We start from the raw sequence: 16950 nt of genomic DNA, 5'->3' as shown, positions 1-16950 counted from the left end.
GGGGGGCGGGGGGCGGGGGGGCAGACACTTATCCTCGAAACCTGAACTGATCGTTTATTTACCTTTTTTGAATAGAACGCTTAGCACCGTGTGGAAAGTTTCAATTATTTCTACCAAGTCATTAGTCGCATAAAAAATGATTGAGGGAATTTGCACGAGGGGACGTCTTTATGGCCGTTCATACAAATAATGAGATGAGACGTCGAAAAATCCGTCAATTCCCTTACGTTTGCTGTTGCACGATACACACTTGGCACGAACACAGCATTGTCAAAGCGAATCATCAAAGCGATTGAGACCACTTCCCGTTTCGGAAAAAATGGCGAGAAGTTGAAACCAATACCCCGCTACTGATGGACAGTCGCTCTCACAACAAAATTATCTCGCAGCGCCAGACACGAATCTATCTAGACGTACGTATGATAATTTGATACGGACAGTATAATTATGCGCTTAAGGGAAAGAATGTTGAAGTAGACAAAACTGGCGAAATTTATAAACAAGAGGACAGAATACAGTCCATAATTCGCCGCCATCATTGTGGGAGCTAGATTGTTAGTATGGCGTGTATATCTACAAAGTATATGGAAACAAGAAAACTGGCCATCTTGTTGAGAATGTACTTTCATAAACTTTGGTTGATAACTTTCCCGATATCATTTTAAGATTATATGTATGAATTGTTGCCTTCACCTCCATGTGTGACCATCAACAGGTCCTGAGCGGTAGATATCAGGAAGAATTGTGTGAGTTTCAAGAAATTTTATTGAAAACATGGGGTAGGAATGCATGGACAATCCAATCCTCCTGATATTCTGCAGCTGTAATAGTGAGCCACAATATATGACTTTAACCTTCAGCAGGTTCAACGGGAGATCGACGATGTAAACATATTTTTTGACGATTTATGAAATTTGGTTAAAAAAATTTAACAGGAAGTAGCAGACAAGCGAATTGTTTCATTTCAATCCATTTAATTTATTTTTAAGTTATAACCTTGACCTTAGATTTTCGACTGGGCTTCAGAGATTGTCCTTAGAAACACTGGAGTGATTTTGTCGATTTCAGGTATTGTCACTACCCGAGATCTCGATGTGAGCACATGACATTACTGGGATCCCACTAAGATTTACATGGAGGGCGTCGTTGATGAAGGATAAGACGCTTACCCTTCCAGAACACCTGGTCTTATCATCCTTGTACTTTTTAAGGGTATCCATGTAAATCTTTCCTTTGTTAATATTTTGCTTTTTCAGTTTTATCGATTTTGAGTTCGAATTACGGTTCTGTTGACACTTCGGTAATCTTTTGGGGTTTTTTCAGTACGTAAATCAATGTTATCAGTTTTAGAAACAGAAACTCTTTAAACACCTATTCACCCAATACATGCCGAGAAGTACGATACGTTACCATACCAAGACAATATACAATTTATGCAGACATTACATTTCAAAGAAGTAAATCAGTTTTGACCTTGTAACATGACAACAATCAAATGGAAACAAGCCATTCGAATTGATATGTCTGGCCTGTGCCCTGCTTTTATCATCAATGCACATGTCAAGTTTGGTTGGTTGGTCTATCACTTATATAATTACAGTTTCAGAGAAAATAACTTAAACGCAAAAACTTAATGTTGATGGAGATGCTGACAAAGTCTACTTCGTGGCGGCGCGTCAAAAATCATATATCCTGAGAAAAACGTTGAGATGATACCACTGTTGTCTATGTATGTCAACGATTAACCTTGTAACATGACAATACTAAAATAGAAAACATATTATATCCCGAGCAAAATTGAAACGACGCCACTATTGTCTATATTTGTCAGTAGTTACTGGTAGTTTAATGTGTATTGATTTTCTGATTTTCAATTCCAAATTTCTTAATGTATTCTTTTAAAGCGATGCATAGATATGTTAATTGATGGATATGGAAATGTCATCACGTAAAGTGCATCTATTATTGTTTAAACCAGATGAGGTGTAATATCAGATTTTATACAAGCAGCTATTCACACGTTCGTATCATTAATGTATCAAAGGCGTTAATTGAAGCCGTTATATTACTCAGGCTACCTTACTTACATAGTTTGTATCGACGCATTAACTGTGACGGAAAAACCTGTGATTGTTTCATTAAGGATCGGATCCCCGTACCATTGCTATAAACTGCAACTGCACATTGGAAACTATTTTTATGGCATCACTATAGCCTTAATAAATCTTTTCTGAAAAGAAAACGATGTCTTGCGGTACTTTAGGAAAAATATAATAAAGATGAAATAAACACGAAAAATCGAAAACACGGTTCTGTGTTTAAAAATTCAGAGGTGCTAGACCAGGATTCGAACCCTGGACGCCACCTTGTGATTCTGTCGCTCAAACCGACTGAGCTACCTGGTCAAAGGAAATGTCCGGGTCCACAATAAGGGAAACATGATTTGTCGAGGGGAACAAATTTCGGCCATTTTGTTTTTCCAAAAGGTCTTAAAAGTTAACATGCATAGTTATTGACCAAGGGAAACCTGCATATCTCGAATGAAAAAGATCCCTTAAGTAATCTCTTGAGAAATACAGGTAGTAAAACTTAACTTTTAAAAATCAAAGGTGATCGCCAGTCGGATATTTTGCTTTTTCGGGCAGTCTCAGAAGTGAACATGCACAACTTCAGACCTAAGGGAACTGACACATGAAATTTGAGAAAGACCCTTCCAGCACTTTCTGCGAAAATAGCAATGACAAACTTCAACAGTCAAAATCAAAGATTGCCGCCTGTCATAAAATATGGACCTAGATATAAATGGTAATAAGAAATGCTATCCAAAGATGGCGGTTTTAGCATCATTAATGGTATTCCTCTAGTATAACAACGCAACATTTGGAACTGTAGATGGTTGAATTACAGATATTATCTAACGGTAGTTTTACAACGTAACATTGAAACGGTTTGCCCTCAACCAATCATAGAACGTCTCTTGCCAAGAATGAGTAACAAACAACCAATAAATTTCAAATTTCCAAAGTAAATAATTACCATTCTTCCACAGGAATGACTTGCTGAGCGATTACACAGAAACAGACGAGACAACAGTTCTCGCACATAGGACTGCCAGACATGAAACATAGGACAGCCATTAATACCACTAAGAGCTGTTGTATATTATATAAGACAGGTGTAGCCTTTCTTCAACGAAGATTATCACAAATTACAACCGCACATTCCGATTAAAACTGTTCCACGTCTTGTTCCGGTACCAGAATTTGCTACCTATTGATAACGTGGACAACAACCAGATAAATGAGGTACATTAAATATTATCATACTCACAAATTATGGATTGCGAAATGTTCCACACACAAAACTTGGAAAAAAAATTAGCAGACAAAAGTACGTGTTTCATAATATAACCCAATGGAGTTATTTTAAATTCAAATGAAAATAAAATATGTTCAAGCCTCAAAGTAAGAACGTTCTGCGTCACCAACACCTCTAGATCCGTGATAATATTTTCCACCAACATTACACCTCATCTTTATCTGTCGTAAATCTTACCCAGAATGTCAGGCATAACAACTTAATGTTATCACGTAATGACCAACAATAAACCTCTTACAACAGAAATCATCATTCTAAACACCAACGATTACAGGTTAGTAATCGAGACTAGTGTATCCCCCATGAAAACCCTTCTGTTATGACGTCATCAGTTATGACTATGTATTGCGACATCATCAGTTATATTGTGACTTCATCAGTTATGACTTTGCATTGTGACGTCGTCAATTATTACTTTATATTGAGACGTCATCAGTTATGCCTATGCATTGCAACGTCATCAGTTATGAATTTGTAGTATGACGTCATCAGTTATGACTTTATATTATGACGTCATCAGTTATGACTATGCATTGGGACGTCATCAGTCATGACTTTGCATTGTGACGTTGTCAGTTAAGAGTTACTGATACTTTGTATTGACGCGTCAGAAGTGACACTTACCCAGTTTACACGTCATATCGATCGAGTCCCAGTGCGAGAGGAGTAATGGAATCTTCCGCGGTTTCTCCTTCACGGGGTGTCGGTCTGACAGGAACTTACACACCTCATCATCCAGAATCTCTTTTTCCACCTCCAAAGCCTTGTGCTTAATGTCTTTTAGCTGACTCCTCGATAACATCATGGTCAACAAATGTATCCTTCTAATGCAGTTTTCCTGTATCAGATCCTTTAACAAACTTGTACAAGAAAAGTTTCGTGGATAAGTTTTAAATAACAGGTGAGTTCGGGCCCGTGGTTGATTGTTAAGACAAGACACAAAGAAATGAATTGTAAAAAAAAAAAAAAAAAAAAAAAAAAAAAAAAAAAATTTAAAAAAAAAAAAAAAAAAAAAAAAAAAAAATACAGTTAATCAAAACTACCGCAAAGGTTTCGGTAGAATTTGGTTTTTCTCTCCACCAAATAAGATGTACATCCGGGTGAAATTTGCAAGTCTATACTCAGGATCACTAAGTATTGCTTCGAGCGTTGATTTGCTTCGAGCGTTGATGTTTCCCCTCTTTAAAGAACGGTAAATCCAAGCGCCGTGACTTACTGTAACACAGTATGTAATTCTGTAGTATCGTTCATATACAAAACCATTGTTTTCCAATAAACGCTCTTCGTTTTGCTGATTGAGCAGCAACGGCCAGCACAGATGTTTGTGAGCACTTCAAAGAACACGCAATTCCTGGCCATAAAACTGAAGAAGATTTCTTCGTTTACCACACTATATAAACGTCATTACCTTTTCAACGTTCAAACCGTTTTTCTAAAAATGAAGTCCCAAACCAACAACAGTGTTATCGTCGAGTGCACACGAGAATGGCCGCCTTGCATAAATAACAGCATTGCCTGTTCGCAACAGAAATGAATATTGTCACATTAAAAAATAGGTGAGTTTTTAAAATGCCATCAGTATTGATTTACACGTGAGAATTAATATTCTGACTCACGATTTTCCGGATTTTTTGCAGATCCGTTTCGGGTTTGAATCAAGAGTTATACGTAGCGGACTGCGTAGTGTGAAGCAATGCACCCCAGTCCGGCCGAAGTGTGAGAATACTCATACGCCTTAACAGCTAGATCTCCTTGTCAAATGTCAATATTATATAACACTTATACAGACGATGTAATGTTCTCTGAATAATTAATGGCGTCCACAGTTGTTATCAGTTTTGTCCCGCAGTTTGAGGGTTGTTTTATAATTGACAAGCTAATCCAGGATAAAACGTTCCTTTTTTCTGTTTCACAAGCAGCTCTCCAAGTTTCAACTGGCCGCCGAGCCAACAACGGAGGGATTTTTGTATAATTGATGACAGCTCATTGTCCGCTTTCATTTTTCCGACGACATTTCGCTTGCATTTCAGAACTGATGACGGATTCATGCAATAACCAATTAACTATGAGCTATGAAAAAGAAATATATTGGTGTGTCATCTATATGATTGTGATGAAAAAAACCTGACATCTATATTCCAGCACGATCACTCACATACGACCAGCAAACACTTTTAATGCCAGTATAATAGGCGTCTCGTCCCTACATTTTCAGCTCAACTCCCTTGGAAATACAACGTATAATACCGGATTACTCCAAACAGAATCACTTATATTCACTTAGTTTCTGCCTTTTGAACGATCTTGTCAGTAGACTGGCACACGAGATTTTCCGAGACCTTGTCTCAACCGTTTTTACAGAGAGATGTGCTATTACATGATAACATCCGTTTTATAATTACCTGAATGATCGACTGTCAAGACCTCACGAGATTGTTCGAGACTTTAATCCGACTTACGTGACGAAATCTTATTATATTGCATAACTTTTCCACATAGCAATTCTGTGATTGTATTGCTAATGTCACTTCTTAGAACCTTGAACCATTTCTATTAAACCATCATCAGGTTAACTAATTAAAGTATCACCAAGGTAACTGTGTAAATAGCATTTTAGTGAAATACTGTTCGTCATTATCTGACAAAATAATTTCAAACTCCAGAAATCTCAATTTCGGTTCCTTTTCGATATTTCGACTCGGCCGTCAGATGATGAAATAAACTCATGACACAAGTGCAAAGTGTAATTTCCAAGTGTCGTTCTAACGCTGTGTATTTCCTCAAGCGTTTGTTTGACTATGACACGCCGCTTTGCCTCACGGGAAGGCCCCTGCTTGTTGCCGGTGTTTGTAAGTCTCGTGAGAGCAGTGTGACATTTAGAAGTGGTGTTGCTATACCATCAGTAGGTGTCAAACACCGCGTGCCGGCACTTCATACATTAATACTTATGTACACAGGCCCATCCACGGGTTTTGATGTCAAAACTTAATTAGTTCTGCAACACCGAGAGCTGGACAAAACATCACATCTACTAATGGCGTGCTAGGCCAACCCACAGAACGTCATCGCACAAACTCTGGCTTATGGCAACATTGTCACCAGATGTTCGACCTTGTCAACAGAACCCGTCCATGAAATTCTCGTGAAATTTATTTCAATCTCTCAAGGGAGGTATTCCAATAAAACCCTATCGGAGTCTAAACCGACTGACGATGTACCCCAATTAATGAGATAGTCTCACCGATATAAATTGATACTGTGGGTGTAGTCCTCTCATCAATCGGTAATCAACACATAGGGTCACAGATGCCATCGACGCCTTTCATCAGCAGTAAAACATGGGTTTTTTGCATAAATTACAGTTCTATAGTAAATATCAAGTTGGCTTATTTATATAACACATTGCACATTTCCATTATTCCACACTATTCAAAGCATCCTGTTACATACGTTCGTTACCGTTAAAAGTTTGTAATCAAGTCATGTGATATCGGCCTTGCCGTACTGGTGTGGTATAATTCTGTAATGGAGCAACTTTTCCGATGATCCGATGTCTTCGTTGAAAAAACTATTCACTAGTGAACAAATATACCTGTTCCAATCAAGACCATTCTTTTAAGACTTTGTTACTTAAAAACATATTTGAAATCCACAGATTAAAAGATGCTACAAACTTCCTTCGAGTTTATCGTTCTAAGACTTCACTTCCTGAAGCGAACTTGTCATCCGCTGATCAAAAAATCAACTTATCAATCCAGTTCATCTTTTTCAGACTCAGGATTCGTTTCCTTAAACGTAATTTCAATTCACTGACAGATAGACATAGGTATATGCCATCAACTCGAACATATAATATTATCAGATCACTTCCTGAGCTTCGAGTTCCTATTTTACTGTAAACCTCGTGATATTCCTGTGTTGTTATAAAGTCAAACAAAGTCAGTGGATGCTTGTGTCATCCTCTGCAACAAATAATATTATGAAATCACTTCCTCAACTTCGGGTTCCTACTTTACTGTAAACCTCGTGATATGCTCGTGTTGTTAAAAAAGTCAAAAGTCAAAAACGCCATTTAGCGATACTATAAGTGGGAAAATGTCGTCTACAAAATTGGACAGTGAGTTTCAAAACGCACAACTTTCCAGAAAAGTGACAATATCAAGAGATGAGTTCCAGTGAAAACATTTACCGCCTGCCAGGAATGGAGACGCTGTTCTTCTCTCGACCATCGATAACGCATTGAGCACATGACTTCTTGTGTTGTGCAACCCGTCCCACCACAACGCCTATGAGTAGCGATATGTGTCTTATTAATAAAACAACGGGCATTATCCGCAATTCCCAAAGTACAGGCCAAGGCAAGGTCGTGACCTATAACATTAGACGGATGGATAGGCAAAATATAAATGCCTTGCTACTCGCCGTTCTCCTTCCCGAGAGGTTTTACACCGTGTAATCGATCACGCCCAGTGTTTATTGGTGGAACTAACGTGGCCATTGTTTCTAGCTGGAAGTACTGTATATAGCGCTGGCCAAATAGGCATACAATTGTACACGATAAAATCTTGGAATGCAAAATGAGTGTTGAAGGTTTCGGTTTGCAAATTGGATTAAGCTTAAAGTAAAGGTACTTGTGCTATGTAAAACGCCAAGAACAATACATTAATTTGACGATATGTTACGTAATGGTATATTTATAGATTATCACTGCGGTGGCCTTTCGATATTCACGCGCACGCGATAAGAAAATTGTTCTCACGACAAACCCTGAGAATACTGTATGATAAACTTTGTATCATCTATATACTACTACCTCATATATTTCTCCATTTAAAAAACTCAACTAAACACCATGTTTTCTAAATGACTTCTAAAGTCAATGGTCAACGATCGCATTTCCTCGGTCTGTGTCAAACGTAAACAAATAGAAGAGTATTATTATTTAAAAGACCTAAGTATCAATTAAAAAGGGTGCAATTGGTTTGAAAACTTTCTTTTTTTGTAATTTCTTAAATAAGCGACCCCCTCCCAACCCGCCCTTAAAAGTAAACAAAATCTCAACCTACCTGCCCTATTTTTGAGTCGTGTTACATGACATAATATTTTTGAATTACTATATTCTAAAATTGAATAAGTTGTTGTATATGCTATCCGTAACGTTTTTTCGAAATGAAATAAAATATCCCCAGTAACTAGGGTGTCATCTGGAAAAAGCATACGTACATTATTTCAATATTTAACATAACATTTCCCTTTAATATTCTCACTCGTTGTTTAGCTGTACGTTGTGTATACCTAGTTACACCAACAGTATAACGATAACATTCACAGTCCTTCTCTCTATACATATAGATACCTTGTTCTAAACAGCTGTATAAAATCACATTTGAAGTCGGTCTCTATTTTGTATAAGATCACGTTTAAAATCTGTCTTTTCATTTCTGTTAAAGTTACAAACTGCTGTACAGAGACCACGTTTACTTTCTGCGTCTCAATATGTCTCAGACAAAGTTATAAAAAGTAATCTGAACATATCGTCTTTCTTAGCATAGTGCAACACTCTACATGATAGTTTCATTCTGACAACTGGCCAACCAGGGCCCGTATTCATGAAACCTTTCTTATGCTCAAGCAAGGATTTTGTGATCAAGCCTATAATTTCTTGTTCCCGTTATCAATAAATAATGAAATCTTATTTTGTCAATGATTTAGAGTCTAAAGAGACTAAAAACCAAACACTGTTTTCAATGTTTATATCTGACTTTTTGATCGCTTGACATGATTTAAGTAAGTTACAAGAAAGTTGGTTTGAACACAACATCAATGCTTGAGCGTGAGAACGGTTTCATGAATACGGGCCTAGATGTGCTTAAAGAGATATCACAGAGAAGGAGAGTAGGAAGGAGAATAAAATGACAGAGCTACCAAGTGTTGAGAGGTGTGCAGCAGCTCAATATTAGATTCTCAGTGAAGCTTAGGGAGGGCAAACAGGAACACAACCCCATCCGGCAAGGGGATCATAATAGTAGTCTCTTACAGGAAACAACCCCATCTGGTGGGGGTCCAGAAATAGTAATCTCTTAAATGAAAACAGCCCCATATGGCAGGGGGGCTAGAAATAGTAGTCTCTTACAGGAAACAACCCAATCTGAAAGTGGGTCCAGAAATAGTAATCTCTTACAGTTAACAGCACCATCTGGCAGGGGGGCCAGAAATAGTAGTCTCTTACAGGAAACAACCCAATCTGACAGTGGGTCGTGAAATAGTAATCTCTTACAGTTAACAGCACCATCTGGCAGGGGGGCCGGAAATAGTAGTCTCTTACAGGAAACAGCACCATCTGGCAGGGGTCCAGAAATAGTAGTCTCTTAAATGAAAACAGCCCCATATGGCAGGGGGGCTAGAAATAGTAGTCTCTTACAGGAAAACAACCCCATCTCGTGGGGGTCCAGAAATAGTAGTCTCTTACAGGAAACAACCCCATCTGGCAGTGGGTCCAGAAATAGTAATCTCTTACAGTTAACAGCACCATCTGGCAGGGGGGGGGGGGGCAGAAATAGTAGTCTCTTACAGGAAACAACCCAATCTGACAGTGGGTCCAGAAAAAGTAATCTCTTACAGTTAACAGCACCATCTGGCAGGGGGCCGGAAATAGTAGTCTCTTACAGGAAACAGCACCATCTGGCAGGGGTCCAGAAATATTAGTCTCTTACAGGAAAACAACCCCATCTGGCAGGGGGAACCAGACATAGTAGTCTATTACAGGAAAACAGCGCCATCTCGAAGGGGGTCCAGAAATAGTAGTCTCTTACAGGAAAACATCCCCATCTGGCAGTGGGTCCAAAAATAGTAGTCTCTTACAGGAAACAACCCCATCTGGTGGGGGTCCAGAAATAGCAGTCTCTTACAGGAAATAACCCAATCTGACAGTGGGTCCAGAAATAGTTATCTCTTACAGGAAACAGCCCCATCTGGCGGGGGTCCAGTTATAGTAGTCTCTTACAGGAAAACAACCCCATCTGGCAGTGGGTCCAGAAATAGCAGTCTCTTACAGGAAACAACCCAATCTGACAGTGGGTCCAGAAATAGTAGTCTCTTACAGTAAAACAACCCCATCTGACAGGGGGTCCAGAAATAGTAATCTCTTACATCAGCATGCAGTAGAATACAGAAGGTATATTCTTACCTAATCATCCATTACTGTCATATCAAGCTCCCAATGTTGTGTCTTAGTATTGCCCTTGAATTGTAAGTGTGTGTCCTTCAAGAACCATGAGCAAAAGCATCCGACAACAAATTGTATTTTCATTAGATAAAAACAAGAAAACGAAATGATCGTCACTCCAACAACTTTTCTCTCCCTCAATGTAACTCTTCTGCTCAAGCGTTTTCTTTTTAACTAAACAGTGAAGTTCAGGTGTTTTTTTAAAAAAAATTAACAACTACCATACAACATTTATCGTTGCCTCTTTTAACAAATTCCTTCCAGCTGAAACTGACTTAATAGATACGATGAATTTATCATAATATCATTAAACATTTATTGTGGTTGATGCTCATACAAACTGTACAATTAATAATCAACTTTTGAAATAAAACGCCGCGCGCTTTGATTGGATAAAAACATTCGAGTCATATGAAGGCATTCAATGGTAACCTTTGGTAGTTCAAATATGTCAAATGTAACGTTAAATCGTTGGAATCAGCTAATGAGGAGACCGTGTCGTAAAAGGACCCATAACTTGCCATATTATATCGGAGGATTTTTTTTCCCAAACAAATTAATAGCACAGAACATAACTTATTGATTTTGAACTCGATGTACAGTTTTGTTGATACTAGAATTTCCAGGTTATTTCTCATCATTTCTCAGGTTTTTATATAAAATATAAAAAAAAACTGCAAAAGATTTGATAAATCAAATTTGATGTTTAAAATGTTAAGTACAAATATAACCTCGATGCCAAAAAACCGTGGTACAGAACCCACCTACTAATTAATAATAATAACACTATATACCATCTGTATAGCGCCCCATAAACCGTGGTAAAGAACCCTCCTACTAATTAATAATAATAACACTATATAACATCTGTATAGCGCCTCATAAACCGTGGTACAGAACCCACCTACTAATTAATAATAATAACAATATATAACATTTGTATAGCGCCCCATAAACCGTGGTACATAACCCACCTACTAATTAATAATAATAACACTATATAACATTTGTATAGCGCCCTATAAACTGTGGTACAGAACCCACCTACTAATTAATAATAATAACACTATATACAATCTGTATAGCGCCCCATAAACTGTGGTACAGAACCCACCTACTAATTAATAATAATAACACTATATAACATTTGTATAGCGCCCCATAAACTGTGGTACAGAACCCACCTACTAATTAATAATAACACTATATAACATCTGTATAGCGCCCATAAACCGTGGTACAGAACCCACCTACTAATTAATAATGATAACACTATATAACATTTGTATAGCGCCCCATAAACCGTGGTACAGAACCCACCTACTAATTAATAATAACACTATATAACATCTGTATAGCGCCCCATAAACTGTGGTACAAAAACCACCTACTTATTAATAATAATAACACTATATAACACTTGTATAGCGCCCCATAAACCGTGGTACAGAACCCACCTACTAATAATTAATAATAACACTATATAACATTTGTATAGCGCCCCATAAACCGTGGTACAGAACCCACCTACTAATTAATAATAATAACACTATATAACATCTGTAAAGCGCCCCATAAACTGTGGTACAGAACCCACATACTAATTAATAATAACACTATATAACATTTGTATAGCGCCCCATAAACCGTGGTACAGAACCCACCTACTAATTAATAATAATAACACTATATAACATCTGTAAAGCGCCCCATAAACTGTGGTACAGAACCCACATACTAATTAATAATAACACTATATAACATTTGTATAGCGCCCCATAAACTGTGGTACAGAACCCACCTACTAATTAATAATAATAACACTATATAACATCTGTATAGCGCCCCATAAACTGTGGTACAGAACCCACATACTAATTAATAATAACACTATATAACACTTGTATAGCGCCCCATAAAATGTGCGAAATTACTCTTAGGTGCTTTAATTATTATAATTCCTATAATTATTATAATTGCCAGAAAAACGAGGTATGGCAACACGTGTATAAGGAATTTGGTGTACCAGTGCAGAAAGCAACACAAAGATTTAACTTCGCCAAAGGGCCATTTCGTCTACTAAGGACAAACCACTTGTACTCAATGCCAAAAATGTTCCGAAACATGTGTAGGCATACAGCAAAAGGGGGAAAGTGACTACAAAACCCAATGTAACGGTAATTACTCGTCCGAAAAGAATTCTGCCCAAATTAATCATAATTGTTTTCCTATTACAGGGGTCGTAAACCCTAATTAGGTATATATTAGTTTTAACATCACTAATAGGTGCACACATGATTATGTAGATTCGGCTATGTAGACATTTGGATGTGATGTAAAATGATACCAAATCGTTGTCTCGTTACTTATATATAGATACCTTTTGTACAAAACCTATAACAGGAAATTCACGTTTGTGTTGTGTTTAATTAGACAGCACTTTGTTAAGGTAAAGGATCCCAACAAATTAAACGATAAATTCACCATTGCCACTACTGTTTGGTATTTCAGAAGAATATTTCATCAAAATCAGAAGCTTCGGTGAATTTTGCAGGATAACAGTTTTTCAAAACTAGAATTTTTGAAAATAGAAATTAAAAAAGAAAACAGCTCGTTCTAAAACGGAACCTTTATATTACGAAATCTTTACTTTATCAATGATGTTGCCATCTAGAAATTATACTGTAATTGCTTCAAGATCAGTTTCCAATTTACGGGCTGCAAAGCCTATGAATAGCTTTACAGGGGAAGTAACTCTAAAGCCAGAAACACCTTTCTTGTGTTATTTCATCTTTTATATAGAAGGGACACTACTCTAGGTAAAAAATCTGAGTTGAACTCTTCTTCGCGAGTAACTGATGCAGTGGTACCCGTTAACACACTAATTGAGATGTTATTGTGATCCTTCAGTCAAATGGATTCCGGATCAAAATCAGTATGATTTCCTTGCGTTAGTTCTGTGTTGTCTGCCCATGAGACGACGATTATGATTGGTTCAATTTTTCCAATGTTTGGAACGCAGAAACATTGAACCGTCTCATCAGTGGTTTTAAGCATATGTTTAAACATGAGAGCACTTTTTTATAATAAATTCTATATATAACATTGAGTAAAGTCATTTACGTGACAAAGGCGTTTTAAAGAAATACAACTTATCAGAAAATAGACGTGATTACTTGTACAATAAAAATCCTTCTGAAGTACTGTACACATACCAGTCGTCATAGCAACACTGCGACCCTTCCTTCCCTTGTTTGCGAATGTACTGCGTCTAAGGTAACAGTTCAGCTCTCTACTTTTAGGTGCAGATTTACTTCCTTCGCCGTAGATAAGAGTTGGACTAGGAATTAACTTCATATATCGAGTCGTACGGAACAGTTCAATAACAGGAACTCGCGTCACACGTGTACGACTCTCCATGCCCCATTGACTTTGCACGAGCATACGTGTTGTTTGTTATTATGAAGGCATGTCCGAGAACGAAAGAGCGGCGTAAGGTTTGGTCACTTATTCAATCAAGAAACTGGTTATCTTTCTTTAAAATTGATAACTGATTATATCATTTCTTCCCTATTTGTTATAGTGTAGTATCATCGGCTGTAATAACTTCATGGAGTGTAACTAGAAAGACAGGCCATGACACAAGACAGTAAAGTCACAATACAGAGATACTCTCCTCTTCACATATATATTACCTATTATATCACGTGACAGTTGGTGTCATTGATTCTTTGAATAAAATACCATATAGATGGTAATAACATTATCAGCTGTCTTTTTTTCTCACGTGTTCTTCGTTCTTTTGGGATCTGAAAACAGTCCCCCTCGACATTTGCAATTGCAAGATTATTCCTTCATCCTAGAATATTCTCATTATAGCACATCGCGCCAAAAATCCTTTCTGGCGTCACACCATCATAAAAGCGTCATCAGAATATAACAGTTTGTTCATTAAATCATCATGAAGTCAAAATATTTTAACTACACCAAGATGACGTCTCAGTCTAGTCATAACATCACTATGACATACCAGTTTCACAGGGAGTTTTGGTGAAGTACACGTTTTATAACTGTTGTAGAATGTGTGTGTTCAGGATCCGAGTGTGTATTCATCATTACTGCGCTAGTCCGTACACTGACATACATTGTAATTAACATGCTGACGTTTGCACCAGACGAGTAGCATCCAGAAATCAGCAGCGAAATTCCATTGCATTCATCCCTTTCAAATTATGTCAAACAAAACCAAAGTCACATATCTATATATTCTGATGTTCGCACCAGCCCAGTAGCATCGAGGTAGTGTCAGAACCCTGGTGTTTATCTATTATATAAACTGTCAAATTCCATATACTACTACCACAACACTGTGAACTTTAGGCCTCCGTGTCAGGAGATTCGGCATCCGAAGCATGGACAACTGCCAACACAATGAAGTAACTTGTAGAACACCAGTAAACGGTCGTGTTAACTTTTTGTACTTGACCTGTCTTTAACGATCCCAGTTGATATTTTGACGTGATGATAACGTACATTTGAAGTGTGTAACGTGTGTACGTGACACATTGTTATCACACGCGTGCAGAAAGCTACACACTGTGTGAGTGGTACACGATCGATACCGAGGCTGTTGATTCCACTTAAACTCCCACTTTGTATTATTAACCATACATCATAAGGATACGCAATACTCCCCGGGTGACGTTAGTTCAACCATCAACGCTCGCCGTAGAAGCGTTCCGGACACAAGTGACCGCTTACGTTTTCTAGATTAGATGTCTTGACCAAATATCCGGTATGGTATTGCCTCATTTCCCAGTGACGATAACAACTGGTGTAACGTTACCATGGCAACAGACCTAATTTCAGTTTATTATTACCGAACAGCAAAGCAAAATCTGTCATTTATTTCACAAAGAATAGCCTGTAGATTATATTTCTGGTTTTTGGACAATACAAATCAGCGAGTTTGATATCGATGGATATCCTAGAGGATTTCCTCTCTTCCGAGAGGAAAGCATACTTAATTTGTGCTTAAGATTTGTTTTCAATAACGGTAGCAAAAGTTCTATTTTGAGAGACAAAGTTAACAGTTTATTTTTTTATTGACAGACATAGTATATTCTTCTATGATATAAAACTACAATTTTTGTACAACACAACAAAGTCGGACTATCAAATTGTATCAAGCTCAAACACAACAAAGTGAAGTTAGTTTCATAACTATTTGGCATGATGTTTTCTCACTAATTGTGTAAAAAATAGTCGCACACAAAATAAGTACAAGTGCTGAACTTCGGATTGTGTGGGAATCAAGAACTCTCAGGAAATAAACCTTCCTGATCAATTGCTCCAGTTTAATTTCATCCATAATTATAACTCCCATAATAAAATTTCATTTAAAAATACCTTCAAACAATTTCTGTAATATCACCCTTTATGATAATACTCTCCAAAATACTTTTCAAAAATACCTTTCAATTAATAAATTCCAGAATATTACCGGTCAAAAAATACCCTCAAAACTCCCTAAAGAATAATACCTTCCTGAACAATAACCTCCAAAATATCTTCAACTTAATAAATTGCAAAATATCACCCACCAAAATGTACCCCCAATAATGCCTTCCTGAAAAATAACCTTACAAAAAACGCTCCAGAATGATAACATCGATTTCAGTTGGTTATACCAAGTTCACTTGATCAAAGACATAATTATAAGCATTCATTACATTCATCGATACATACTCCTGTAAATGATATGTAAGCTATAAGTTAGAATATCATTTTTATGATCTCGGAAAAAAAAGAAGATTCTTTTTTACAAATAGGAGTAATTCCTATGTTAGCAATAAACGCTACACGGTATGAATTATATATAAGGTTGTACAATTAGTGCGATTATTTACCGCTTGATGTTACAGCGATCACTATAATGGGGGCTTCAAACAGAACAGATGTAGTCTCTCCGTGACCGGCACTTTCTAGGTCAGTTATTGGTCCTCAGGGGCATAACACAAATACATTTCCTCCAATCAACTGCCAGGTCACACAACCCATTTGTTAGCTTGCACCAATAGGAGATGCCGTGACATGTGTGTTCTCGCAGCGTAAATTATCAGGTACAAAAGGTTTATTTAATCAGTCATGCCAATCAGCATCCCTATTACACATCCTCCTCCCACGTGTACTGTTCCATCTGTAGGGACCAATCAAACTATCTGTTACAGAATGAGAATGTATATCATATTTACATTAGATAATTTACATTGTATATGGTTAAAACCTACAGCTCATGTTACCCTTACGCGACAGGTTAAGTCGAGTCTTGTACTGTTGTACAATGC

The 16950-nt window shown here is 37.3% G+C and overlaps 1 protein-coding gene across 1 annotated transcript in view; it reads right to left on the bottom strand.

Moving 5' to 3' along the window:
- The window catches only part of LOC110454488, a 30216-nt gene extending 26138 nt beyond the window's left edge, over positions 1 to 4078 (bottom strand). Inside the window, exon 1 of the mRNA XM_021503995.1 lies at positions 4003 to 4078. Coding sequence (XP_021359670.1) covers positions 4003 to 4018 — 16 coding nt within the window. The 5' untranslated portion in view covers positions 4019 to 4078. The remainder of the gene's footprint in view (positions 1 to 4002) is intronic.
- Between the last annotated feature and the right edge of the window lie 12872 nt (positions 4079 to 16950).

The sequence above is a fragment of the Mizuhopecten yessoensis genome, unplaced genomic scaffold (assembly GCF_002113885.1).
Source record: "Mizuhopecten yessoensis strain PY_sf001 unplaced genomic scaffold, ASM211388v2 scaffold7901, whole genome shotgun sequence".
Lineage (NCBI taxonomy): Eukaryota > Metazoa > Mollusca > Bivalvia > Pectinida > Pectinidae > Mizuhopecten > Mizuhopecten yessoensis.
The sequence above is the reverse complement of the archived record's forward strand: the minus strand, read 5'-3'. Positions and strand labels throughout refer to the sequence as shown.